The sequence below is a fragment of the Syngnathoides biaculeatus genome, chromosome 19 (assembly GCF_019802595.1).
Source record: "Syngnathoides biaculeatus isolate LvHL_M chromosome 19, ASM1980259v1, whole genome shotgun sequence".
NCBI classification, from domain to species: domain Eukaryota; kingdom Metazoa; phylum Chordata; class Actinopteri; order Syngnathiformes; family Syngnathidae; genus Syngnathoides; species Syngnathoides biaculeatus.
Genome location: NC_084658.1, coordinates 12368377 through 12396372, shown reverse-complemented (window position 1 = coordinate 12396372; position 27996 = coordinate 12368377). Strand labels below are relative to the sequence as shown.

General features: G+C 43.5%; 3 protein-coding genes across 16 annotated transcripts in view; 1 reads left to right on the top strand and 2 right to left on the bottom strand.

The window, feature by feature from the left end:
* Window positions 1-524: 524 nt before the first annotated feature.
* u2surp (U2 snRNP-associated SURP domain containing) lies at window positions 525-15593 on the bottom strand. Its single transcript, XM_061805713.1, has 25 exons — window positions 15461-15593; window positions 14214-14312; window positions 13650-13764; window positions 13045-13169; window positions 12886-12956; window positions 12498-12586; window positions 12125-12207; window positions 11752-11917; window positions 11204-11415; window positions 10894-10937; window positions 7713-7817; window positions 7571-7637; window positions 6477-6640; window positions 6240-6402; window positions 6075-6154; window positions 5201-5288; window positions 4973-5110; window positions 3974-4166; window positions 3771-3851; window positions 3639-3690; window positions 3405-3552; window positions 2330-2440; window positions 1348-1481; window positions 1075-1272; window positions 525-998 (listed from the first exon to the last, which is right to left on the bottom strand). The coding sequence occupies exons 1-25, from the start codon at window positions 15503-15505 to the stop codon at window positions 857-859; spliced, it is 2913 nt and encodes a 970-aa protein (XP_061661697.1). The 5' UTR covers window positions 15506-15593; the 3' UTR covers window positions 525-856.
* A 723-nt stretch (window positions 15594-16316) lies between these two features.
* pcolce2b (procollagen C-endopeptidase enhancer 2b) lies at window positions 16317-24071 on the top strand. Of its 6 annotated transcripts, none has more exons than XM_061805724.1 (10): window positions 16317-16488; window positions 16557-16665; window positions 18168-18423; window positions 19136-19260; window positions 19467-19603; window positions 19765-19932; window positions 20064-20227; window positions 20463-20546; window positions 22379-22546; window positions 23420-24071. In XM_061805724.1, the coding sequence occupies exons 1-10, from the start codon at window positions 16409-16411 to the stop codon at window positions 23548-23550; spliced, it is 1422 nt and encodes a 473-aa protein (XP_061661708.1). In that variant the 5' UTR covers window positions 16317-16408; the 3' UTR covers window positions 23551-24071. The 6 variants fall into 6 exon arrangements, with proteins under 6 accessions (XP_061661708.1, XP_061661709.1, XP_061661710.1 ...); XM_061805725.1 differs by having other exon boundaries at window positions 16325-16488; window positions 20082-20227; XM_061805726.1 differs by having other exon boundaries at window positions 16325-16488; window positions 20064-20167.
* trpc1 (transient receptor potential cation channel, subfamily C, member 1) overlaps window positions 23629-27996 on the bottom strand; it is a 71159-nt gene continuing 66791 nt past the window's right edge. For all 9 annotated transcript variants that reach the window (XM_061805717.1, XM_061805715.1, XM_061805719.1 and 6 more), the window contains 4 exons: window positions 26687-26871; window positions 26410-26611; window positions 24659-24853; window positions 23629-24534 (listed from right to left, as the gene is read on the bottom strand). In XM_061805717.1, the coding sequence (XP_061661701.1) occupies window positions 24307-24534; window positions 24659-24853; window positions 26410-26611; window positions 26687-26871 (810 nt within the window). In that variant the 3' untranslated portion in view covers window positions 23629-24306. The remainder of the gene's footprint in view (window positions 24535-24658; window positions 24854-26409; window positions 26612-26686; window positions 26872-27996) is intronic.

The following is a 27996-nucleotide window of genomic DNA, read 5'->3' as shown; positions in this document are numbered from 1 at the left end:
GTGATGTTTTTGTCTATGCCGCTATCTAGTGGCAAGAAATAGCACACGAAGCATAATATTAAAAACATTTCAAAGGTACACGGGTAATTTTTGTAATATGGAAATAGAGGATGTCAAGGTCATAAACCATGGATTTCCCATCATATTGAAAATACTGTATTTATTGAACACACTTTACTACAATATACGACTTTATTCTTTAACTACCATTGATTTCAATCTAAAATTTGTATGAAACATTTTGCCAATTTATGATTTCTTCAGGTAGCCATGAAGCACTAATGTATGTGCAAAATTCTCCTGGACAGAAGTTTTTTTATTTTGCAAATTAAAAATCAGATTTTGCCTTCCACTAGAGCAAAGCACTAATTGAAGCACCTCAACTCACTTTAACATAGATGCCAAAGCAGTATTTATATCAGTTCTTCGGTCTGAGTACAAAAGCGGTGAATAAGAAGAAAAATTACTAAATCTGTTGGGAGGCAATAATAAAGACTTTTGAACAGACGTGCAGACACGCTAAAGAGATTAGAAATGAAACTTTTATTAGGAATTATTTTCAATGAGAACTACAAAAACAGAAAATAACAGCATGAACGAATGGCGGACTATTGTCATCACACTCAATCAATTCCACTGAGAGGTGTTTGTGGGGGTGGGGGGGATAGGTGGACACGCACAAGCACATTTTTTTGTACAATATAAAACATCAAGGAGTAACCCCGCCCACCCATGCACACTTCATTGTCTTTACATTATGACGCCCCCCCCTCCCCCCCCCACCTCCCCTCCATCGGCGCCATGAAATCTACAACGCGACGCGGCGGCGGCGATTCGAAAGTAGTCGTCTGCGTCGTCAGTGTTTGCTCTTCTTGGACTTTTTGTGAGATCGGCCGTGCGGCGACCTGGACTTGGAGCGGGACTTCTTGGTCGACTTCTTGGGCGTCCGGGAGCGCGACCGCCGCGACCGCTTGGGAGTGCGAGGGGATGACGGCGATCTGGGAGGGGTAAAAGTTGGGAGAATGACGGCGTGAAATTCACAAGTTCATATAAATTTACACGATATGCGGGTACCTCTTTGAGGACTTCTTGACGACGGAGCGCGGCGAGTCCTTGTGTGAGGAGCGCGAGGACGTGTCCTTGGAGTACGAGCGCTCGGACCTCTCCGAGCGAGGGGACGGAGAGCGGCCCCGTCTTCCGCCGCCGCCGCCGCGCGTGGGGCTGGGGGAGGTGCTGTGCCGCCGCTTCCTCTCGACGGCCGGGGACGAGTATCTGTCCGGACGGGGAAGCAAGCGCGCCTCAACGATCGCTCCGAGACGGAACAGCACGAGTGTGCGTTGGACTCACTTGTCTTTCCTGGTGGGCGTGTCTTCCTTCTCCTTCTCCTTCTCCTTCTTCAGGTCTTTCAGCTTTGCGTCCGCTTTCTCTTTCTCCTTCTTCTCCCGCTCTTTCTCCCGCTCCAGTTTCTCCTTCTCCTTCTCCTGCAACGGGCACAAATCAACACGCATTTTACAAACGAACATTTTTTCCAGATTTATTTCGACATCAGTTAAAAACATTACGACGCCAAAATGTTTAACTCGTTCAGAAAAAACTGCGAGACTATTGTCTCACAAATGCACAAATTTTCTACAAGAAAAAAAAAAACATTCAAATGAATCAATTCTCAATCAATTCAAGCCATCGTAACATCGAAAAATGGAAAGACAGCTGGTCCTGATGAGACACCAGTGGAGGTGTGGAAGCAATTTGGAGAGGTGGGTGCGAAGTTTTTGACCAACTTATTCAAAAGAATACTAGCGGGAGAGAAGAAGCCAGAAAAGTGGAGGAGAATTGTACTAATTCCCATTTTTAAGAACAAAAGTGATGTTCAGAACTGTGGAAACTACAGAGGAGTAAAGATGACGGGCCACACGATGAAGTTATGGGAAAGAGTAGAGGAGCGTGTCGACCCCTTATCGGGACAAGCCGAAAGGAAAAGAAGAAAGAAGAAGTAACATCGCAAAATTCCCACTAAAACTTTATGTTCAGAGGAATTTCTAATTTTCCATGCAAAAAAAAAAAAAAAATTAAACAAGAATTCATTAATGGAGATCTATTTAGAAAACTAATAAGTAAAATAAAATATAATGGGTTAATAAATAATAATAATAAAATAAAATCGTCATCACCTAATTAAAAAAAAAACATCACCACACAAGTAAGCTTTTATTATTTTATATCAAAAGGCTGACATTCTACATTTCATATTCATTGTGCACTCGTGTTGTATTGCCATCTTTTCGACCATCGCAGACATATTTTAGCTACTATTCTCCGTTCTTCCTACCTTTTGCAGCAGCTTGTCCCTGTAATGTTCCACCTGCTCCTGAAAGCTCTGACCAGGTTTCTTGGGCCTCTTCCCCGATTCCAGCTCGTCTTGGAACTTCATGACTTTCACCTTGTTGGGAATGACAAAGCAGCTCATTGTGACAACAGTCCAAGTCGCCTTATAATGGACGGTGTCACTTTTTAAAAGGTTGTGTTGTGTTCGCCTACAAAGGGACCTCACACTGCCGAAAACACGAGTAATCGAAGCTTGTACTTTAATTTTAGCTGTCGCACATCGGGGGATTTGCCAATGCTTAGCGCCACATATGAGTACCGCAAATCCCGGCCTACCGAGCGCACCTGGTTATAAGTCTCTCCCAGTAAATTTGTAAAGGAAATACCATTCGGGACATACATGAGCCGTAGCCGTGTAAAAGCCGCAAGTGCCCACATTAAAACACACATTGAGACACGAGGTATTTACAAAGAAAGACGGCACACAGAGTTTAATGCTAGCGCCGCTGCGCTAACGGTAACAGACGCCGAAAAAAAAAAAAAAAAAAAAAAGAAAAACATACCGGTAAAAATTACTGTTACACGGCAGTAACACGCTAGCCCCGCCGCGCTTACACTAGCACTGCGCTAACAGTGCTGGTTAAAAGAAGAAAAAAAAAAAAACCATACTAGTAAATATAACAGACACGGCACTAACACCCTAGCGCAGTGCTAACGGGGCCAGACCGGCAAAAGTCACTTCCTCGGCACATACATTCCACCAGTCTCACTCTTGCCTTTTCCGCTCGAGTGCCCCCCAAATTAGCTGCATAAACCGCATGGTTGAAAGCGTATGGAAAAAGGCACGCTCATCAGGTCGGAAATTACGGGAAATATTTTGGTGTGCGCTGACTACTTAAAGTGTGAAGTAACTTACTTAGTAATGTCTCCCCCCCCCACACACACACACACACACACACACACACTCACTGCCTAACCAACCAGGCAACAAGGACAAGCTTCATTTCCGTTTCCACTTGTGTCCCAAATTAATTTTGACGCCGCCTCCTTGGTCATTTCACTTTTAGAGCGTCTCTCACCTCTATTTCTCGTAGCTTGGTCCGTTTCTCCTCGTTCATTTCGGAGAGCTTCGGCTTCAGGTCTGCGTCGTCCCTGACTGGGTTGGAGGAGCTCGGGGGGGCCGCTGCCGCGTGGGGGCTTTTCTCGTCGTCGCTGTTCTCTGCGAACCTTCGAGCACGCACGCGCCCATTAAGACACAATACAGGCTAATGCTGTCCAACTTTGGGAGGAATAACTCTCGCCCCCCCGCTCACCTTTTTGGTTCTTCGGGCTGCTCAAAGGCTTCCCATTTCGAGGTGGTCACAGCTGAAGGTGATACAAAATATACCATCTCCAGAAAAACTGATTATGACTATTGAAAAATGAAAAGCTGAACGCATTCCAACCTTGAGAGGCCAGCTCCGACTCGTCCACGGCTTCCCATTTCGAGGGCGCCACCTTGAAAGTGGCCTCTTTCGACTGGTCGACTTGAAAAGAGAAGCAATATGACGCGTAAATAGATAAATACATAAAGGTGACAGGTTTCATTCATTTTTATGATTTATTATAAAAGGAATCTTTCAAAATCACACAATTGCATTTTACTCACAGGGAATCCCGTCGATGTCCTCCTCCATGGGCTTGATGGGAACGCCGTCTAAGTCGTCGAGGGGGGCCCCGTCGATCATGGCCCCGTCGATGGGGCCGGCGTCGATGGGCAAGCCGTCCACGTCTTCGATCGGCGAGCCGTCCACGTACTCGCCTATCGGGGCGCCGTCGATGTCCTCCGTGGGCTCGGGCTGCTGAAAAATCCAGTGCGAGATTGGCGTTACATTTTTTTTTTCCATCACTTTGTAATGGTTCACACTGCCGCACAATTATGCGTTATGTTGTGTGGCATGGCATAAAGTTATGATTTAGGTCATAATTGATTCAAGCCCGAATAATTTGCGTCCTAAAAAGGCAGCAGGCCAAAAAAAAAAAACAAAAATTTGTGGTAATTATTGCAATATATACGTAGATGTGGAAAACGGGGAGTGAATGTTTTGAGGCTGCTACTTCATGCTAATTATACAAAATATTTTAAAAATGAGTTAATTGGAATGATTTTAAACAACCTCTCAGAAATACACTATTTTAAAAATAATCGTTACCAATGTAGACACACTTACTGGAAAGTCAAATATTCACAATTCAGAGGTGACTGTTAAACATTTTATATTTTTCCTTCGATATGCCCTTATTTAGGCGGCACGGTGGGCTCAGCTGGTAAAGCGTTGGCCTCACAGCTCTGAGGTCCCGGGTTCAATCCCGGACCCGCCTGTGTGGAGTTTGCATGCTCTCCCCGAAACCTGCGTGGGTTTTCTCCGGGTGGGCACTCCGGTTTCCTCCCACATCCCAAAAACATGCAACATTAACTGGACACTAAATGTGATCGTGAGTGCGGCTTTTTGTCTCAATGTGCCCTGCGATTGGCTGGCAACCGGTTCAGGATGTGCCCCGCCTCCTGCCCGTTCAGAGTCGGGATAGGCTTCAGCACTCCCCGCGATCCTCGTGAGGATAAGCGGGAAAGAAAATGGATGGATGCACGCACTTATTCATCATTTACCTCAACAGGGATCCCGACAGGCTCCTTTTCGGACGCCAGGTTCACGAGACCCAGGAATATGTTCTGCAACTTGATGAGGAAGGGGTCCGGATACACGGCCCAGTCCTCCCATGCTCGGAAGCACGACATCACACGTTGCTGTAACAGCGGAGACGATACGGCTGAGCGAGAAACGCACACTCCCGCCCGAGGTCGGGCTTTACAAAATTCACGTTTCGTTTTGCAGACCTTGAAGTTTTCGCTCTGCAGGTGACCTTGGATGGTTTTATACGTGGCGTTGAGGTCTGCGAAAATCTGGCAGAGCTTCACTTCAAAGCTGTGAAGGAGGAAAAGGAACAAAAGGGGATGAATGTCACATGCCTGGCAGTCCTTGAATGCACCCTGTGCACTCAAAAGTCAAACTGAAAGTGTGTTCCAGCCATTAGCACAAGTCTGCAGTCTATTTTGCAGTTAGTCTGTAAATCCCCAAAAAGGATTTTCATGATTTCATACAGTTTGTGTTCAATGCATGTGTACATACTGTAATTTCCGGCCTATAAGCAGCAACTTTTTTCCACATGCTTTCAATCCTGCGGTTAATGCGGTGATGCGGCTAATTTGTGCATTTTTTTTTTCCCCTCACGGACGCAAGGGGGCACTCGAGCGGAACAGGTAAGAGTGAGACAAGGGGAATGTATGTGCCAAGCAAGTGACTTTTACTAGTTACGGCCCTGTTACTGCCGTGTCTCTGCGATTTTTACCGGTATGTTGTTGTTTTTTGTTTTTGTTTTTTTAAACGGCCCTGTTAGCACAGCGCTAGTGTTAGTGCAGTGCTAGCGTTAGCATTAAACTCTCTGTGTACCATTTTTCTTTGTAAATATCTCGTGTTTCAGTGTGGGCACTTGCGGCTTTTACACAGCTGCGGCGTATGTATGTACCAAATGGTATTTCCTTTACAAATGTACTGGGTGAGGCTTATGACCAAGTGCGCTCTGGAGGCCGGGAATTACGGTATTTGTTTGCCCATTTCTGTTGTTATGATTTATAAGCAATTAAACAGTCACTTTTCGTGAATATGTCCCCTTTAGGCGGATGTTTCAGAAATGGAACAGCATTAACTCACTATTTCCTGTAGTAGGAGGCGTTGGTTACTTTGGCAGAGGAGTTGTACAGCACGTCAGAGACCAGATATAACCGTGCAATCTGAAACCATGACAGAAATATTCAATTATTTTGTCACACCATTGAACCCATGTACGATGAAGGGAGAATAAATTTGTGCGGTTGCCTTCTTGGGGAGAGGGGTCTTGAGGATGGAAAGGGACTCCGTGACGCACTCCACGATCTCTTCAGCGGCTTCGGCGTGAGTGAGACAAAACAACATGGCCTCGGCGATGTCGCCCCTTCTGGGTGTCAAGCCGCGAAGCATCTCCTCTAGCTTGTCCCGCTCGCTGCAAATGCGCAGAGGAAAACACGCTGCAACCATTTTTCCAAACAACTTCTATGATCGCACAACGCGTCTTACTCTTCTTTTAAGCAGCCTTTCTTGAGAGAGTCCTCATCTTCCTCCTCCTCTTCGCCGTCGTCGTACGGACCGTGGAGGTAGGGATTGAGTGGCGGCGGGCGCCAAAGAGAACCGTTCTTGAACATCCTAAAGTCATCTGTTCGCCATTTGACTGGTGCTTCACCCTGGAAACATCACCATGTCGTGTTAATATCAAAATTATTGTCGGAGACAACCACCACTTTTTTTTTGTACAAGTCTATTGAAATTACGAGTGGAGTTTCAATTACCATAATTTCCAGCCTATAACCCGCGACTTTTTTCCCCACACGCTTTCAACCCTGCGGCTTATGCGGTGATGCAGCTAATTTGTAAATTTTTTCTAACAGCCGCAAGATGGCACTCGAGCGAAAAAGGTAACCGCAAGACCAGTGTAATATATGTGCCGGGGAAGTGACTTTTACCAGTGTTTTTTTTTTTTTTAAACCGGCCTTGTTAGCACTGGGCTACCGTTAGCGCTGTGCTACGTTGTTGTTGTTGCAGTTACTGTCGTGTCTCAGTGATTTTTACAGTTATTTTTTTTTTTCATTAAACCGGCCTTGTTAGCGCTGTGCTAGCGTGTTGCTACTGTGTTACTGGCGCGTCTCAAGTGATTTTTGCCGGTATGTTTTTTTTTTTTTTTTTTTTTTTTTTACCAGCCCTGCTAGTGCCGCGCTAGCGTGTTTCTGCTCTGTTACTGCTGCATCTCAGTGATATAGGTATTTTTTTTTTTTTAACCGGCTCTGTTATTGCTGTGCTAGCGTGTTGCTACTGTGTAACTTCCGCAGCTGGATTTCTTTTACCGGTATGTTTATTTATTTATTTATTTATTTTTTAAAGAGCCCTGTTCGTGCTACCATGTTGTTGCTATGTTAAACTAAGCTAAGGTATTAAAACTTTGAAAACTCTCTGTACCGTCTTTCTTTGTCAATATCACTTGTTTCAATGTGGGCACTTGCGGCTTTTACCCAGGTGCGGTACCAAAATCCTTTACAAAAGTACTGGGTGAGCCTTATAATCCGGTGCGCTCTGTAGGCCCGCAATTACAGCATTTACAATCGACATGCATTCCTAACCTGCAGTACGGTGTAGAGCTTCCACCTGTAGTAAACGTGTGCTGGGCTTTGGTTCTCAAACAGAAACCTTCAAAGAGAACACACATCAAAATGTCAAAGCAGGTGGATTACAAGTCAGTGGGGCAGGCGAGGAATGGCTGACCTGTACATGGGGTTGTTGATTTCCCGGTTCATGATCATGGCTTCAAACATGGGGCCTTCACGCACCACAAACTCGATCATTCGGTGGATGAGAGAGAGCAAATTCCTACAAGAAAGACACAGTTAAAGCAAACAGATTCAGACCGGCTGGGAAGTCTAAAGAGCTACACTAAACAGTTCTATTTATGCTCGGTGGTTTGGAACACTTTGAACTGCTGCCTCTTGAACGAAAATTCAATAGGAACTAAATTTGTTGTCCTACTCAAGTTCAAGTTGCTAGTCTAATTTCAAATGACAGATGCGCGACAAAGTCTAAATACCAGAAGGGCCAAAATGGGGTTTACAGCAGATAATACACACAGTATTAATCTTGCGGGTTTTAATGAATGCTGCCGTGCGTTGAGGAAGTCTGGGATGAAGTCGCTCCACAATGTTCTGAGTCCACATTTATGCTACGAGACCCGCTCTCTTTTTTTTTTTCTTTTGAAGTTTCTCTTTATATTCATTGTAATGCGCGAAAAGTAAATTTGTACAACTCATTTGTTTGTAGTTTTTAACTTTGTTCCTATTTCGTCTTAAAATAATGTTCAACTGTCTTTTACGTTTTATTTTAATTGTTTCGGATGCAGTTTATTTTAAACGGCGCTATAAAAAAATGGAGTTGCTCAAGGCCAATATTCTTTCAATTCAAGCATTATTTTAAAAATTTTAGTCTGAAAATAACCTGCTTTATGTATAGGTGATTTTTTTTTTGGAATCTCGTTACTAAATTCCGTCCACTATACAAGGAAATATCATCGTTAACGCCGAAAAGTAGCATAAACTGCATCTTAACACTGAGGCAACATTCAAAAGGTGTCATGTGACCAAGCATAAATTCCAAATAATCTATCACTTTGCCTATTTCAATGTGAATGACTATTATTGTCAAGTGATATTTGTGTGCAAGTTAATGAATGCCCTGGTGTCTGTCTGTATTACGGTACATATAAGTACAGTTGAGTTGAATGTTTTTTAATGCACTGCTCAGACTCTTTATAAAAGATACTTGGGAACGTGACACACTGACAGGACGCCGGGCGGACAAAAATATGTCCAAATGTCGCCTCTCGGGGTGTCACTCTGCTCTGCTGACTGGTGTGATGTAGTGTGTGCAAGGGAGCATCAACGAGTTAGCGGTGATGCTAAGTGGATAACTGGCGGTCATTATTTTATTTTAGTATTTTTTTGGGAGATGGTGGCCAAATCGGACTAATTGATTAATTGATTCATCATAATCAACACAGATCACAATTACTTGGTATTGGAGCCGATCGTACCAATGGCGGGGTACAATCCCGTATACTTTCCCAATCCATCCCATGACGCCTTTTTCAGGTCCCGCGCTGCCGCAGACAGTTCAACGTGTGCTGCTCACCAAGGCCATTGTCAAAGGTCATGGCTAAGTCTAAGTCAGAGTGGCTTGTTTGGATTTGGCAGTGGGGCCGGATTGACTTGAGGTCCCAAATGGCGTGACAAGAGGCCACGGGGGGAGGACGGCGTGGGTGAGCAATAGTCAGACGTCGGGTGTGAGCGGCTTGAATCGCATGTGGCGCAGCAAAAAAAATGCAGCGTTCCGATGACTGCTAAACTAATGTGACGGATGATTAAAGTGGAACCTTCAGAGTCAAACGCAATATGTTCCGATAAGACAACTTCATCAGGGTCGAACCACAACAGTTTTTCTTTTAACTTCATTACTAAGTTTCAATCACACGCCAAGATGATTTGAACTTTTGCAACATTTAGTGTTCAGTTGTTTGTGTGTTATGTAGTTGAAACTGTGTTACAGATGCGTAACCCCACGCATCTCTCGGTCATAATTTAGGTTTACATTCGCAATCACATAACGACAGGGTGGTGTGCATTTTGGGACACTCGAGGAATTATTTGTTCTGGAATGCTTTAGCTGACACTTTAGTTGTATTGTTTGCAAAATGAGCTTAATTCTGTTAATGGAGTCACAGGACTAGGGGGACACTCCTTTTAAACAGTGAGCCCTAGTGTTCACACCAACACGCCACGTAATTAAAATGCCTCGCGTTACAGGTTACATTTAGAGAACATGAACTCGGATGCTAAAATCTCAAGCGTTACATCATGGTGAAATAAATATATGCAGTCACTCACATTTGAAAAATGCACAGGTGTGGTCAGTCATGCTCGCGGATAAAGTTGCGGGTGTGATTAGGGATGGAATAAAATAACTTACTAGAGTTAAAAATAAAATAAATAACTCAAATAGAAAAACTAAAATTTCAAACTCAGAAATGATCATTTTACAGTTTCAACTGATATTAGTAGAACATGATATAAAACAGTACTTAACATTTTTCATCAATAAAAATTCTTGCTCTGGCAAACTTTATCTGAAGAAAAGTTAAACGCACTGGCCTGCCAAGGAATAAACATGAACGGTCTATAGTTGCAATGTTTTGAAGATGCTGAAAGTTTGTCTGTCGGCAATCGTGATGTATTGTTGTGGGGGTGGTGTAAACTGAATTTCCTTAGACAAGGCTCATGATGTTGACGTTCGACGTAAATGCGCTCGCAGTACGTGAAGCAGCTCTAAACATGCCCTTTCGCCCTAACTTCCATACATGCTCGGTACGGTTAACTTGCATTTCCTGTTTCCGGGTGAATGCCGGTTGTTTTGGGGCCGGCTTGTTTAGTTAACAACGTTTATGAAATAAACGCGTAAATTAATGTCAAGACTACACAAAATAAGCGACGTCGTTCAATATCCATTTTTTCTACTGGTAACAAATTTCACACGTGTGATTTTTCGTGCTCGACTGTGCAGATTTGCGAGCACGGAGACGTCAAATGCAAGTGACTGTATATGTCGTGTTCAAGAAAAGTAAAACTAATTAAATAAAATCCAAATCCATAGCGTATCACTTTGGAGGTTCCATGTACAAGCGAGTTTAAAAAAAAAAAAAAAAAAAAAAGTACGTGCGTGTGCATGCGTGCCTACGAAGAGATGATGACCTCGACCATTGCTCACGCACACAGACCAGCCCCCAGTAGCATGCAGTGATCAACTGATCCAACTTCAATACTATGGGATGCCGTTTGTGTTGTTTTGGTTTCTGAGATTGTACACCAATTTAGGGGGAAAAAAAGAGGAAAAAAGCATGTACCTTTCTGTTGGGATAACCACTTTGACTATGGCTTGCGACAGAGTCTGTATATGAAGTCACATCAGATAATAGACATAGAACGTGAGTATTGTTAAAAAGGCAACAGGTGAAATATAAAAAATGCATTTGAAAAGTGACACTGGCCTAGTCAAATTCAAACAAGTATAAACTCATTCAACTAAGCAACAATGATAGCTAACAAGAGCTACCTTTCACTCAATAGAGTAACATTTAACACTGGTTAAAAAAAAAAAAAAAAAAAAAACCCATGAGAGAAAAACACAGAAAACAAGCCGTCATTACGAGTTACCTTCTCGAAGTCCTCCTTGTTTTTGGGCGGAGGGACCAGGGGGGCATTGGGGTTCTTGAGCCTCTCGCGGGGCTGTGCGTTGAAGGGGAGGCCCGAGGGAGGCGGTGGGAGGGTGTGCTCCATCATGGACGGAGGGATGTAGATGGGGTGGGGGGGGATGGGCACACCTTTGCCCCATCCAAGTTTCATCTCAAAGTTCATGATACTCTTTCCTGCAGTGGACAAAAAAAAAAAAAAAAAAAAAATACTCATTGTGCAAGGTGGCCATTATCAATACATGAGAGGAGCGATATAATGCATGCATGTACTCATGCTGTATAATTTCAAGCCGTGACATTTACTTGTGCCATGCAAAGACGGAATGCAATGACGTGCATGAAATATGCCTATATGCCAGGAACTGGCCCACTTCTCACAAGCGTGCAAGAGGGAACGCATCAATGCATCAGAGCACTCACACTCGCTAAACGTAGCATAACGTGTCAAGGGGGCTTAAACACGGTTCACATGACTTTGCACCAATACATTTCTGAAAAAGGACAACATACCGTTGAGGTTTTTGAGGGCCCGCTCGGCATCCCTCCGGTTCATGAAGGCCACAAAGCCACAGTTCCTCTCCCGTGCCCTCTCCTCGTCCGTCCTCGGCCACATGATCTTCACGCTGGCCAGCGGTCCGTAGCGGCCAAACTCTTGGCACAGCATCTCCTCGTTCATCTAACACAAACCAGTACAGCGCTGGATTATACAGAGTCCTCACAGTAGCCTCAAGATCACAACCATTTTCATCGACTTGGAACTCAGCATAGGAGAATAACTTTGGTTAACGTGCTGCTACAGTAGACATTTACATGATGCAGCCTCTTGTGCACGAATACACTTTCGCAGTCGTACCTAATGATGTACATGACCGTCTGAATTTACCTGAGGATTGATGTTTCCTAGATATAAGTTAGTGGTAGACGGGTCGCCAACGTCGTGCGAACCGGGTGCACAGTCGTCCAAAACTGCAGACACACAAAAAGGATGTCTGATGAGAAGTGTTGTAAACCGATATTCACAGCCACTGTATTCAAAGTCAAAATTACAACAGGACTGATAGTTTTTACGTGAAGAACCATCTGCTAAAAAAAAAAAAAAAAAAAAAAAAAAAGCAGAGAGGCACTGTAACTTTTTTTTTTTTGGGGGGGGGGTAAAAGCGTAAATCAGGAGGGTGTGTAAGTATCGGGACAGATGACGTGGGATGTAAATCAGACCTAGTATAAAAACAGCGGAGCAGGTTTTGGGGGACGCTTACATGAACGTCTTCCCTCCGCGCCGCCCAGAGGTTCAAAACGACTAACTCGTCCTTTCATCTTGTGCCTTTCGTCCCGCTCCTCCTGAATTCTATCAGGAAATGAAAAATACAAAATTCAATGTCATCACATATGAATCTCACAAAGGTGAAGCAGAATAGACAGAGAAGATGACCAAATGTGATTATTGGATGTCTCAATGATTATCTTGCGTGTGGTGAGTGTGTCGAGTGAGTTTTCCTCCCGATCTGGTGTGAAAATATTCTGTGCCACCGATTGTAAACGATAGATCTGTTAACCCTATTGTATGATGGCAAATCATTATGTAAGGTAAACGTAAAATAAATTGTTAGATGTGCAGTTAGGACAGCAGTGAATGCCAGGACGTACTGTTTAAGCTCTTCCTTGAAAAGCTCCAGGTTGCTCTTCTTCTTTTCCTTTTCACTGGTCTTCTTGGCAGACTGCAAAATAGTTGTGGAATTAAAAAAAAAAAAAAAAAAAAAACAACATAACCAGCAGCTTGTTTTTGTCACTGCGTTTGGTACTCACATGGCGTTTGTCTACTGTTGGAAACTGAGGTGGGGGTTCCAGGGGCAGGATGCTTTTGGATTGGGACTCAAAGCGGGACTTGGGCTTGTACAGTTTGCCTCTTTTCTCATCTGTCGCTGCCTCTTCTAATGGGGGAAAAAAAACAAGATGATTAAAACGTGAGGCTACACCTGGAAAATGGCAGGTGAATTATAGGCCGTTTAGTCTAAATATAAATGGATTCTCGCGATATATAGAGACAAAAACACATGGGAATGATGTACTGCCCCAGTAGCCCAGCAGTATTTTGGGCGTTACATGCACTGGCTCTCAGGCTGCAGCTACCAAATATTTTTAGAATCAAGTATTTTTCAGATTATCCCTTCGATAAATTTGATAAAATGTATTTTGTATTGTTAAACACTACCGTGCACATAACGTGCAAGTATTATGGACCCAACACAACCCCCCCAAAAAGTGTAAAACGTCGATAGTTCTTACAGACAGGTAAAGAAACACTGGAACTATGGATTTCACACAATGGCCACATATGTATGGACTCTGGATGGATCAGTCATTAGATGAAATTGGTCTTTGCGTTCACGTAAAATCGGGGAATGTCGTACCTTTTGTAGCGTTTGCGATCCCACCACGGACAAAAGCTTTAATCTTCCCCTCACTGCCACCCTCGAAGGCAGCAAGAAACTCCTCGTAGATCTCCGCCGCTGCACGCTCATCCTCCTGAAGGGAGGAAGCAAAAAAGATAAATTACGCCATTCATTCATACCTTTAGCTGCAGTTTTATGAATAAAGATAACCTCTCTGACAACCTGTAACAAACTAGTGGCTGAAAAATGCACCTCTACACACCTATATTCTTAATTTTGTGCACTTTATGAGGGAAAAAGTTATGTTTCTTTTGTAACCATCCATGTCTTATTTCCAGAATAAAAAATATCTTAAATGAGTGTTGTACTCTATTTTGTCCACCCTGTGCGCAGTTCAGCAGACTGTATCCCAAATAAGAAGCAAAGCGTGCTTACTTCAAGCTGTTTGTCAACTCCAGTTGATGTTTACTGCGAAGCTCACACTAAAAATTGTGTATTTAACCGCTAAAATGTTCACCTAAACCGCATATCCACAAGTCAATTCCAAACATCTTGGAAGGGTGTGGTGGTGTTAGTACTTACTTTCTTCTTGATCTCATCCTGTTCCTTCTTGCTGAGGGTTCTCTTGGTCACGGACATTTTGCCGATGCTGAAAGACTTTAGTTTGCTCTCCAGCAGTGCCTGTGGATCCCAAAATACAATATAAAAAATGGCAACTTTTCAACCAGGATGTGACAAGCAGCCACGATCTTTGTGGAATGTAAAAATAAATAAAAAAAAAAAACATCGGATGAGCACTTCAAACACCTCTAAAATCCTAAAATAAATTCACAGAAAAATATTGACAAAAATACATGATCTAATCTACTGCATAAATTGCTTTGCTCATTAATTATACTCCATTTACATTATTTAAGTCAAATTTTTAGGGCAATTAACCTCTTTGAGAATACCTGTGAATTTCTGCCTGTACAAGCATATTAATGGACATTCTAAATTCAATTTACAATTAAAACTAAAAAAAAAGGAGTTCTCAAATAGCAAATGAAACAAAATTGACAAGCAGATATGTTGAGAAATGATGCAGATGTGGTTTACTCGAATTTGAAGTGGTTAAACAAAAAACGGTCCACTGTCTTTTTTTTTTCAACTCAACACAAAAATTACTTTTTTAATAATAATCACCATCCAATTCTCAAAATTATTGGTACGTATTACTCTTGTTGAAGTGGCCACTCCTGCCGGTCTAAGCATTTTGACGGACTGACAGCTTTAGGAAACATTGTCACGTTGCTGCCATTATGTCATTTATTATCATTGTATTCTTCATTTATTCATCCATCGCCGGAAACGCTGCTTAATCAGAGGTACAATATGGAAAAGTGTGCAATAGTGATGTCGTGGTAACTGTACAATTCACGTTTAAGTCGGTTGTTAGCGACACATTAGCACAAATCGCAATTTACCGCTAGATTTGTTAGGCCAAAATGCCTGTTAGGTAAACCTTTTCTATATTTAAGTCGGATTTCATGTAATAGCCCGAGTCAGATGCACTTAGCATCATACCTGGGTAATATTTAACGAAAAAATAATTTCGCAGAGGGGGAGGGATTGCGACTTTCATTTCGTGAACCGCTCACGCAAGTAGCAAGTGTGGCCACACAAGCGAAGGTTAGCAGAGGTACAATTAGCATGTTAGCAGAGTGTCGTAGGAGCTAGCACTGGCGTATAGTTTACATTCTCGCCGGCGTTCCGCCCACATTAATATCATCATTGTTCACACATTGCTTATAAGATGGTGCGGATGCAAACGGAAAGGGTAATTTCACCTTAGCACTAGCCTTTTGAGAGCCTCCTGGCGTTCGCTCCGCCATTTTCCCCCCCCCGTGCGGAACTCAATCACAATCGATTGCCGACAAGCGGATCGTCAAGCAGCACAATATGAAAGCTAGGTCACCTAATGGATTACCGACCACGTCACGTTTCCCTAAAAATAAACATATCTATAAAACAATTACCGAGCTAGAATTCGTAACTATTGCTTTCGCATATGTGAAATCTTATTTGACTTCCATTTTTAATTCTATCATACCATAGAATCGAAATCAGAATACTCGCTGAAAAGTAAAACAAAAAATAAATTTCTGAAAACAATTTCACAGCTTCCAGGGGTTTGCTTGACAATATTACATAATTTTGAACAATAGGTGTACATTTGAATTGTGAAAAATATGCATTTATTCACAATTAGAAGAACCTTTTTTAAATCAACGACGATCTTTTCTTTTCTTTTTTTTTTAAAGAAAATGGCTACGTCGTGCGTTTAGAGGAAAATAAAAATACATTTTAACAATCAGTCACTGGTGTTTTCCTTTGATTTTCATCCCTTCATTATCATCATCAGAAGAAGAAGGAAAAAAACAAAGGTTTCCATATTTCTTTATTCTTCTGACTTGGTAGTGTAGTACCAGAATCCCACCGAGGGGCGGCGCTCTCTGTCACGCCTGTACTTTTAGCTTTAGAAAATGTCCATTCAGGACACTTGAGTGCAAGCGTATGTCAAATCTTCCACGTTAAATAATGTTCCGAATGTTCTCCAATTATTATTCCTTATATTTGAAAGTGTTCATCCCCTACCAGTTCCTCCTCCCTCCTCCTCCTCCTCCTCCTCCTCCCCCAGGGCAACAAACGCTGCATTCATCCAGTCCAGACTGCAGACTGGCTGCCGCAGGAACTTCCACTTTCCTTTGCAGCAGCAGGCTCGAGTCGGGCCGACGATGTGGAGGGTGTGCGGGCTGCTTTGCGCGTGGGCTCTCGCCCTCCTCGCCCGAGACTGTAGCGCCCAGTCTCAGAGGAGGTAAACCGCAGTACCGTACAGTACCAATATTTAATATTGACGTGTATTCTTTATTCTTCTTTCCCCAGACCCTCTCATACATGCGGGGGGAACTTCACAGGACAAACTGGAATAATCGGGAGTCAGGGGTACCCTGGAGTTTACCCTCCAAATACGAAATGCGTGTGGAGGATCACAGTAAGTAAACAATTTGGAAGGAAATATTTGCTCTCCATGAAGTACATATATATTATAGGTAGGTAGCTATATCTCTTCAAATGAAACAACAACAAAAAATGTCACAGTAAGAATGAGTCAAAACATAGCAATAACAAAAATGTTGTATACTGTATTAGATGCATAAAATGGCACGAATGTAAAATATGTTTTTTTATCCTCATGTATTACTGAAATCAAATACAGTAAAGCCTCGGTTCTCGAACGAAAATGTCCCGATTTTTTTTTTTTTTTTTTTTTTTGCTTCTGTTTTCGAACGAAAATCAGTACTCGAACGCTTCCGTATTGCGCGCGGCCAGACCAGCTGACCCACAACACGTTTTGTTATTGTCAATTCGAACACCCCCCGAAAAAAAAAATAACGGAAATGACAAAACGTGCGCGGCGCAACCGGCGCACTTTCGTTATTCTGTATAACGCAGCCTCTGTACACAAACGTGTCCCGGTTGTTTTTCTTCTTATCGAGGACGACCGTATTAACGCCCAATCGTGGCTCCAAAGGAGGCAAGTTGCTTGTTTAAAATTATTTTGCACTTTTATTAATAAAAAAAAAGTTTACAGGGCTGCTACAGCAATGCACTCCAAGACTAGTGTACTCTAATACTAAAGCAAAAAATAAATATATTTCTTAAATTATTTTATCGTATAAAGTAATTAAACTATACATGTATTTCTACTATGCAGTTTATTATCAGGAAAAGCTAAAAAAATGTTTTAAAAAGTGTAATTTATTTAGGCTTGGAACGCATTATTTCTTCTTCCATTCATTGTAATGGGAAACATCGATTCGGTTTTCACACAAATCACTTCTCGAACCGTTTTCTGGAATGGAGGGTGGTCCAGAACCGAGGCATCACTGTATTAGAAATGTAATCATAAAAGGAGAAAGTATAGAGAAGTACAAGTAAAATGTTTTGGAGGCACAATGATCTTAAAATGTTGCGTTGAGATCATAAAAGCCGAAAAATCGCAATACATTAAAAATAGCGTAAACTGATTGTGGGTTAGTACCTCAATTCAGAACAGCTTCATTTTCTTTTCTTATATTGAATTTTGATGATTATATCTTACCGTAAATGAAAACACCAAATTCAAGAAATAGAAATATTACTATTATTACGATTTTAAATATCGAACTTAGGCTGGAATTTCCCCGTGAAGTATTTTCCTACATGGTTAATGGATTTAAGACACGATATGAGTATTGAAATTATTGATCTTCTCTAGCATAATAAAATTAATACAAATTTACCTATATACAGTGTATATTATGTACATGAAATAATGTATCATATTTTTCTTACATTTATGAATGATTAATTATTCAAACTGTTATTGTTGTTATAGGACATAATAATTCATACTGCAATTCATAGATAGATACAACGACAGTTCCACGCCATGATCCGAAAACAATTGAACGCAAAAAGCAGATGAAAATACCCAGAATGCCCCCCGCCCAGGTCCCGGAAGGCAAAGTGGTGGTGCTGACGTTCCGCTCCCTCGACTTGGAGAACGACAGCATGTGTCGCTACGACTACGTGGACGTGCACAGCGGCCACGGCAACGGCCAGCGGCTGGGCCGGTTCTGCGGCACGCTCAAGCCCGGGCCGCTGGTTTCCACCGGCAACAAGATGACCTTGCAGATGGTGTCGGACGCCAACACGGCCGGCAGCGGCTTCCTGTCCGTTTTCTCCGCCGCGCAGCCCAACGAGAGAGGTACTGGTAAACGTTCGTCGCGGTGTGTCCCAAAGGCCGCTTCGTTTTTTTCCCATTTTTTGTTTGGAACCAATAATAGCTCGATCCGGCAAATGTTCGGTAGCGATAAAGCGTTCCCTGGAGTGACCTCAAGGTTATCCAAAGACTTCAGTGGTCAACAATAGTTCTGGCCTTGAGGCTGCCATGTCGGGACAACAACAGGCGACATCTCCTCTCAGCCGGATGTGAAATTTCTCTGGCATTTTTGTTGTGCCCCCCCCCCCCCAGAACCCCCACACCCCCGCAGAGGACAACACATGGTCAGACAGCCTTTTCCTCTCTGCAGGGTAGCAAACGCCGGTCTCCTTTCCAAGAGGAATTTTAATCGCAGGGTTTCCTTCTACCACAGCAACTGTAAGACCGACAGCTGGCCTGGCTCTGACATGGCGGATACTCGCGTGGACGCTGTTGCCGTACTCCAGAACAATATCACAGGGCTCTATTATGACCAAATTTTTGTTTTTCACAACATGGCTAACGGGAATTCTAAATCAGTTCATCGGGTTTTACAGTATTTGCCACACGGTACAGAGATTCTTAGAGCTGACCCCGTGCACGGTAAAGAGATTCTTAGATCTGACCCTGTACATGGTAAAGAGATTCTTAGATCTGACCCCGGTCAGTAAAGTGTCCTGGAACACTTAATTTGACCTAACATTTCTCTCGACTACAGGGGATCAGTACTGCGGAGGCAGACTGGACAAACCTTCCGGAACGTTTAAAACTCCCAACTGGCCCGACAGGGACTACCCGGCAGGTGTCACCTGCTCTTGGCACATAGTGGCACCGAAGAACCAGGTAAAGAGCTTTTCACGGGATCTTTTGTGCTGAAAATATGTAAATGTGTTTTTTTTTTTTAAGACCACACAAGGTTCTCGACTTGTTCCGCGAGACAGTCGCGTCACCCCCGAAATTGAAACGAGAACCCTTCAATCATCTCGTTTGAACTCGCCGCTTGATTAAAGCCTTTTTGTTGTTCTGGTTTTTCCTCTCCCTCGCTGCAGATCATCGAAGTCAAGTTCGAGAAGTTCGATGTGGAGCGGGATAACTACTGCCGCTACGACCACGTCTCCATTTTCAACGGCGGCGAGATCAACGACGCCAGGAGGATCGGGAAGTACTGCGGCGACAGCCCGCCGGCGTAGGTCTCGCCTCGCATATTTTGTGTCCCGCACCGCCCAACTCATAACTCATCTGACGTTTTCTCGATATACACAAGATCTTAGTCCAACTCATTCCGCCGATCTCATCTCATTCCATCTTCTGCTCTGTCTCGCCACGTCCCCGCGCTCTTCATTGCAGGCCCGTGTACTCGGAGGGCAACCAGCTCTTCGTCCACTTCCTGTCAGACCTCAGCCTGACGGCGGACGGCTTCATCGGCCACTACAAGTTCCGCCCCAAGAGGTTCTCCGTCACGACCACGCCGGTGCCCACCACCACACAGCCCGTCACCACCAGGCCCATACGTAGGTAGCAACATACGGCACAACCCCCCCAACCCATCCCGTGTGACGTTAATTAAAAAAAAAAATGTCATTTAGACTTATTAAAGGGCAATTTTTAAACACACTGTTCATGTGAACGTACTGAGCATATTGTAGTATCTGTGTGCCTTTAAGGGGCGGGGCCTGGTGGGGTGGTGCATGGCGCGGAGAGTCTGCGTGTGAGTGTCTGGGCGTGAGCTGTGGCAGACAGCAGCTTCTGCGTGAGTGTTCTCGTTGCGTTTATGTGCGGTGGTGCTCCTTACCGACGTGCAAGGATACTAGTAAGTACTTTAAGAAACCCATTAAAAAAATGCTATAAAGTATCGAATACTGTAACGCAGCGGTAGATTTCTGTAACAGACGTATTAATATGTTCCATAAAACAATCTGCAATACAGCAAGGGAACACTATATTCTATTTTCCTTTTCGGAGAGTACCAAAATTCAATATTGCCTCACTGGCTGAATTACAACGCATTAATTTGTTTTTATTGTAATATGTTTGTTTATTTGCAGCTCTGAAGTACTCGGTGGCTTTGTGCCGGGAGAAGTGCAAACGACGAGGAACACTTGAGAGTAATTTTTGCTCCAGCAACTTCGGTCAGTATATGTACAATTTATTTTTCATTTTTAGCTTTATTTATATAAAAAATATTTACTTGTAAGTACACAAAAAATGAAGAACATTTTGCTAAACAATTAAAAAAATCAGGCATATTCTTGAGGGGAAAAAAAATTAGTTTTAAGACTTTCAAATTTCAAAATTTAATAAATGTCTTGAATAATTGAAATTGACACTCCAGATTTGGCTTCGCGGGCCACATAAAATCATGCGGTGGGCCGGATCTGGCCCCCTGGGCCTCGAGTTTGACACATTTGCATTAAGATATGTAAAATTAAGATCAACTACGCAATCATTTTAATAGTGCAGTAAAAAAAAGGAATTAGATATACCAGTAGTTACTTTGCTAGCATAGAAAATACAGTAAACATTTGAGTCCAATAACGAATTTTGCTAATAATTTATTGATACACCATAATGTCGCCTCGTATTTAACATCCTCCATTTTGAACTCCCTTTGAGGAACTAAATGTGGTTCTTTGCCCCCCTAAAGAAAAAACAAATCCAAGAATAACTGAAATTGACACTCTGGATTTGGCTTCACGGGCCACATGAAATCATGTGGCGGGCCGGATCTGGCCCCCGAGCCTCGAATTTGACATCTGTGCATTAAGATATGACAAATTAAGATCAACTATGCAATCATTTTAATAGTCCAGTCAAAAAAAAGTAACTAAATAGATATACCAGTAAATAGTTACTTTGCTAGTATCGAAAATAATCATTTGAGTCCAATAATGATTCTTGTTAATGACATATTTGATACACCATATTATCGCCTAGTATTTCACATCCTCCATTTTGAACTAAATATGGTTCCTTGCCCCCCCCCCCCAAAATAAAAACAAAGGGGCAACGATAACAGTTGCTCTATCAGCACCTTTATACAGAGCATCTTTTTAATCGAAATTATTTGATTTATGAAGTCCTCTCGGTTGGCACCTCAAAGGCGTCCTTGAGAGGAAGCTGAGGTGAGCGTACAGGAAGTGGCTTGATAAATGGCGTCCACAGTATTCACACCGTGGTGTTTATTTCTGTGGGATGTTTGCCGCCTGACTTAGTTTGCTTGGCATTTCTAAAAAGGGGAAAGGAGGAAGGTTGGCATCGAAAGCGCGCTTGGTGCGGAATGCGGCGGGCACCTCGGGCTAGGGAGGGAATCCAAAAATATGAAAGGGGACGTCATTGTGGAAAAGTGAATTTTTTTTGATCGCGTGGAGCCAAATAGTCGGGTCTTTGTAGTACCCGGCCGCCCGTAAGCTGTGAAAATCACGCGGACAAGTTCGTCTTTTATTAGCAACCTATTTCCGAAAATGTTTTTTCCGGTGAGCTGTTGGAATTTTAACCCTGTTGTGATGTTACAGTTCGGCTCATTTACATAATAGCCCCCCCCCCATCAGTGAATTTCTCCGCCCATGACTTGAATGCTAGGCTAAGGGAAGATTCGCCGCTGTCGAATTAGCACGAGCTGCGGATTTAGCACAAAATAGTTGCGAGCCGCCTCCGATAAACCGCACAAACTTGAATGCTAGTCAAAGTTTTGCATTGCATGCACCACCTGCACTAATCAGCGATTCGACAAGTGCAGAATCCGCGAAGGAAAATACAAAAGGGTGCTCAATTTTTCCTTTACACGCTGGGCTCGTTGTCGCCGCGAGACTTGTCCCAGCCCAAGTGTTACAACTGGATGAATTTAAACAAATATTTTGTGTAATTAATTTGATGGAATATAACTGAGAAAAAAAAAAATCCCCGTGAATTTACTTTGTGAAGTATTTTGCCGTTTTCCCTCCACCGTGTGCGTGTGTAACAGTGATTACCGGTACGGTCATCTCGGCGGTGACGCGCGGCGGGAGCGTGCACGCCACCGTGTCCATCATTAAGGTGTACAAGGAAGGCAACCTGGCCATCCAGCAGGCGGGGAAGACCATGAGCACCAAGATGGTCATCCTGTGTAAGAAGTGTCCCTTCGTCAGGAGAGGTGAGTGCCGCTATGCTAGCGAGGCTAGCTCGACCTAGCGTAATTTTTGTAGCCGCGGCGGGGTGTCAATTTCTAATATTACCGATTGGAAAGACCTTTAGTGGGTCGTCTGTCAATCAAAATGGAGTCTCGTAGCTGACTGTTTACGAACGTGCGAAGGCTTTCGAGTTTGCCTTCTGTGCTGCGTCGCAGGACGTTCGCACATAGAAGTGAGGTGAGCGGGACAACTCAAAAGTCCAAACAGTCAAACATATGCACTTCCCACAAAAAAGTTTGGCATATGGGACATTCAGGCGGAATTTAAGGATGAATCCAACATGCACTCAAAGTTATAGTATATGCAGTATATATGTGCCGCAACAACGAGGCACTCTAAAGCGGCCGCATCAGCGTAAAAGGCCCAAACCACATGCAAGCTGTCAAGTCAGACTTAAAAAAACCAGTTAACCCCCTCCCAATACTTCGGTCTTTCTCACCATGACATGCGTGCACTCAGGGCCAACAACAAGGCACTCTAATGCAGCCCCGTCAGGGGAACATCTGAAGGGGAAAAAAAAAAAATGCATTTTTGGAGTGTAGGCATAGCTAACTAGCTAACTGCAATGCTGATGCAAATGAAGGGAGTCAAATCGAGTAACGGGTTAGTTATATATTCAAAAGGTTAAAGGTCAAATGAAGTTGATCTCTAATCTGGAACACATTTTATGGTCACCCGAAAGCCAGTACCCTGAACTTTTGGTGTGTAGTGTATTATGCAGAGTACAGTACCTGTGTGGAAGCAGAGCAGATTCTCATACGTAGTCTCCCCCCCCCCCCCGAACGCCTCAGTTGTCCCGCCGCCGCGTTCAGGCTCTCTGTGTGTGACCTCACCAGGCTTGAACTACATCTTCATGGGCAGCGTGGACGAGGAGGGCCGGGGCAAGGTGGGCCCCCACCACTTCGTGCTGGCCTTCAAGTCCAAGAACCAGAAAGCGCTGAGCGTCCTGAAGAGCAAGCGCTGCTGACGGCGGGGGGAGGGCGGAGCCTACCTGAGCAAAACATCGTTTGGATTAGGAGTCGTTCATTATGCATTACATTTGGAGATCATATATTCCTCCTTATTGGTAAATGAAAAAAAAATAATTTAAAAACAAAAACCCAAAAAAATGAAAAGCAATGTTTAGATGTTCAAATAAGTTAATATACTTTTATTTTTTTTGTACCAGAGTTTTAAAACTATTCCCAAATTATATTCATGCAAATTTATTTAAAACTATTTTGTGAGTTTGATAAATTAATTCTTCGAAACAATGTCGTTTCCACTCAAATACAGTATAGAACTATTTTTGTAATATTACTTTTTTTAATGGTGGTCCTTATATTCCGTATTGTATGGATCTGTGAAGTATGACGAAAATTTAAAATCCCTAAATTTATATCTATTTTTTGTAAACAGTGCAATATTTGATACATATTGTATAAACTGATATATATATATATAATATGTGAATATTATTTATATTGTCATGTGCCGTAATAAAAATCCCATCATTATTTGACTTCAAAATGTCTTTTTTTGGGCGGGGGGAGCAAAAGCATTGTCCGAGACATTGGAATGTTTGCATAAATATGTATTCATATTTCTGTCCAAAACAATGGCTTTTCTGTATTTACAAAAACGTGAGACTACATTTTTTTATGGTTCCAGTCCAGTTTGCGTTTTCCTCTTGTGGACTAAACGAGTAGCAGGAGTCGGAGTCAAGAGGACAGGGTCAAGGTTTCTAGCTCCTGGGGTAGAACATGGCGTATTTGGAGGTACGGAAACCCAACAGGTCCCGCATCTCGTTGCGGAACTTGGACAGGTCCTGGCGCAGGTCGTTGAGGTTCTCCACGGTGGCCTGGTCCGTGCTCTGCATCTTCTGCCGCGTGGACGTCAGGTAGCGGTGCACCAGGCAGCACATGATCTTCTGGTAGTTCTCGTCGCGCTTTTGCTTCAGGTTCTTCCACTCCTGCGAGAGAGAGAAAACCATACCCGATACTTTGGTCTGGCTCATTTCAGCCAGTGTCAAAGAATCGCTGGATATTGGTATGCCGGTATGCCGCGTTTGAGACAGCACTAGCGACTGTTGTCACCTTGAGGCTGTTCTGTCTCTTGACTCGTCCCTTGGAGGTGTGCGAGCAGACCCACTTGCTCATGCTGGTGAGCAGGTAGCAGACGGTCTTGGGCGAGGGCAGGATGTTGAACGGGGGCGGCATCGTGCACTTGTCGTCAAAGTAGCTCAGCCACAGTTTGGCCCGGGCAAACTTCCACTCCTTGTCCTCGTGATTCTGACAGACAATCGTAGATAAGTAAGTACAGTGAAGAAAATAAGTATTTAAACACCTGAGAAAGTCAATGTTAATATTTGGTAGTCAACTTTGTTTGAAATTACAGAGGTTAAACGTTTCCTGGAGTTTTTCACCAGGTTTGCAGACACTGCTGGAGGGATTTTGGCCCACTCCTTCACACACAGATCTTCTCTCGATCAGACAGGTTTCTGGGCTGTCGCTGAGAAACACGGAGTTTCAGCTCCCTCCAAAGATTTTCTGTTGCATTTAGGTCTGGAGACTGGCTAGGCCACACCAGAACCTTGATATGCTTTTTACGGAGTCACTCCTTGGTTTTCCTACCTGTGTACTTCGGGTCATTGTCACGTTGAAAGACCCAGCCACGACCCATCTTCAATGCTCTGACTGAGGGAAAGAGGTTGTTCCCCAAAACCTCACAATACACGGCCGCGGTCATCCTCTCCTTAATACAGTGGAGTCGTCCTGTCCCATGTGCAGAAAAACACCCCTAAAGCATGATGCTACCACCCCCATGCTTCACAGTAGGGACGGTGTTCTTGGGATGGAACTCATTATTCGTCTTCCTCCAAACACGTTTAGTGGAATTATGACCAAAAAGTCAATTTTGGCCACAAAACTTTCTCCTATGACTCCTCTGTATCATCCAAATCGTCATTTGCAAACTTAAGACAGGCCTTGACTTGTGCTGGTTTAAGCAGGGGAACCTTCCGTGCCATGCGTGATTTCAAACCATGACGTCTTAGTTTATGACCAACAGTCACCTTGGAAACGGTGGTCCCAGCTCTTTTCAGGTCATTGACCAAGTCCTGTCGTGTAGTCCTGGGCTGATTCTTTACCTTTCTAAGGATCGTTGAGACCCCACGATGTCATATCTTGCATGGGGCTCTGCTCTGATTGAGATTGACCATCATGTTTAGCGTCTTCCATTTTCTGATGATTGCTCCAACAGTGGACCTTTTTTCCAACCAAGCTGGTTGGCAATTTCTCCGTAGCTCTTACCAGCCGTGTGGAGTTGTACGATTTTGTCTCTGGTGTCTTTGGACAGCTCTTTGGTCCTGGACAGGTTACAGGTTTGAGTCTTACTGATTGTATGGTGTGGACAGGTGTCTTTATGCAGCTAAAGGCCTCACACAGGTGCATCTGATTGAGGATTATCCATGGAGTGGAGGTGGACCTTTAAAGGGAAACTAATAGGTCTTTGAGGGTCAGAATTCTAGCTGATAAGACAGGTGTTCAAATACTTATACACGGTGAGTTCTGGATTTTTCTTTTTAGATTATCTCTCTCACACTGGACATCCACCTACGGTGAAAATTTCAGACCCCTCCATGATTTCTAAGTGGGAGAACTTGCAATATAGCACGGTGTTCAAATACTTATTTTCTTCACTGTAACTAACTCAACTGGAAACCTGAATTTGGACCCTTAACCTTTGCTACAAAGCCTCAATCAGGTTTCAAACGATTATTATACATTAACATCATGACACTTAATAAAGGTACCGTGGCTGAGATGGTTTGAAATGGAGCACTCACAGCAATTTGTCTGAAGCTTTTATGGAGCATGGCCACCAGGAGCTTGGTCAGCACGATGACAACCACGATGTTGTAAGTGCCTATAATCAGGGCGCCCACAAAGGAGCGCAGTTCCTCGGTGTAGCTGATGCGGGTGACAAAGAGCGCCACGTGAGCCAGCGAGAAGATGTACCAGAAGAGGGCGTAGCAGGTGCCCATAAACCTGCAAGGAGAGGGTAGCATACATTATATTATCCCTCAAACAAGGTATTTACGTTGATGTTAGCGAATAACGTACGTGTGAAACGCATCGTTGCTCTGCTGCTGACAGAAAATACCCTGGCAATCGCTGGGCGGGCTCTTCTCCGGGTCTTTCTGGTCCTTGCCGTAGAGTTGGGTGAGTCCGATGGTGAAGGAGAACAAGACGAGCAGGAAGAGGCCCAGAAACTTGCCGAACTCCTGCAGCATCTGACCCATGGAGATCTGGCGAGAAATGATTTTTAACGTGATTGAAGAACCAGACACGACATTTATGGAACAGATTCTCTTTACCGTGAGTTTATGGGGGTCTTTTGAATCAAATTTTATTCTGCATGTTCTTGTGGTTTTACGATATGTCAGCCTTCTTCGTATTTCTTAGAGGCTTTTGTTTCATGAGGCCACACATTGATCTCACACTACAGGAACCTGCGTTCCTAAGGAGGATTTTCCATGGATCCCACGACTATTTGGCCACTATTTTACGTTCCGACTACTCTGTTCCAAAGGATGATTAACCTTTACGACGTACTTTCCAGCTCCCTCAATGCTTCAGCTTATGACAAATTCCTATGTTCCTGGAGTCTCATGTCACCTTGAGTCCTCTACCTTATCTTAACACGACAAGGACATCAAAACCCAACCGAGGGTTTGGTTCCCCACCCACCGTGATGTTATGACCACTATCTTCCGAGAATGACACAAGTCATTTCCGACTCAACAAGAGTTTTGGACTTCAAGCTTCCTTTAATCTTCAGGATCCAAGATGGTTCTATGTTCCCAATACTGATTCATGTTTACTTGATAAAAATACTCATCCGTTATGTTCCAATTTAGTTGACAGACTCTGGTTGCCTGGGATAACGGCCCACTCCCTAGCTATAGGTTACATCGGAAAAAATAACTCTTTGACATGGCATTAGGCAGACCAAATAGTTTATCTGTTTGCTCGGCCTAACAGACACACCAGGGAGGTCAGAACACATGCTCCCAAACCAAAAAATAAGCCGACATCAACACAGTTCCTGGTGTAAGGGAAGACCACTCCGTGTCACACCTCGAGGCAAGCACACCAAGGCACTGTTTACTTGGCTCGTTTTGACAAGAACGTCGTCTGTGCTTGTGATCCTCGCCCTCCTCACCAGTAAATCTTATTCTGCCACTTGGGATGGGTCTAATTTGGGAGCTGTGGCGGCTCATACCCCCTTGACAGGGGAAAACTGGACAAGCACAAGAGGAATGCAGAGTTTCGGGTCCTCTATTTTTAAGATCTTCGATTCAAAGGTAGTGGTTTGCGAACCTTTTCGACGTAGGGCACTTTTAAAATTAGATACACCAGTTTAGCGCAGC

Bases quoted from the DNA above. Each gene is read 5' to 3' on its own strand.
- pcolce2b (XM_061805724.1), top strand. From the start codon at position 16,409: ATGTGGAGGGTGTGCGGGCTGCTTTGCGCGTGGGCTCTCGCCCTCCTC. The intron at 16,489-16,556 runs GTAAACCGCAGT...TTCTTTCCCCAG, and splicing joins AGCGCCCAGTCTCAGAGGAG to ACCCTCTCATACATGCGGGG. The intron at 22,547-23,419 runs GTGAGTGCCGCT...TGACCTCACCAG, and splicing joins GTGTCCCTTCGTCAGGAGAG to GCTTGAACTACATCTTCATG.
- u2surp (XM_061805713.1), bottom strand. From the start codon at position 15,505: ATGGCGGAGCGAACGCCAGGAGGCTCTCAAAAGGCTAGTGCTAAG. The intron at 5,289-6,074 runs GTGAGTTAATGC...CCTCCTTCACAG, and splicing joins GCCTCCTACTACAGGAAATA to CTTTGAAGTGAAGCTCTGCC. The intron at 3,553-3,638 runs GTGAGCGGGGGG...GCGTGCTCGAAG, and splicing joins CAGCCCGAAGAACCAAAAAG to GTTCGCAGAGAACAGCGACG.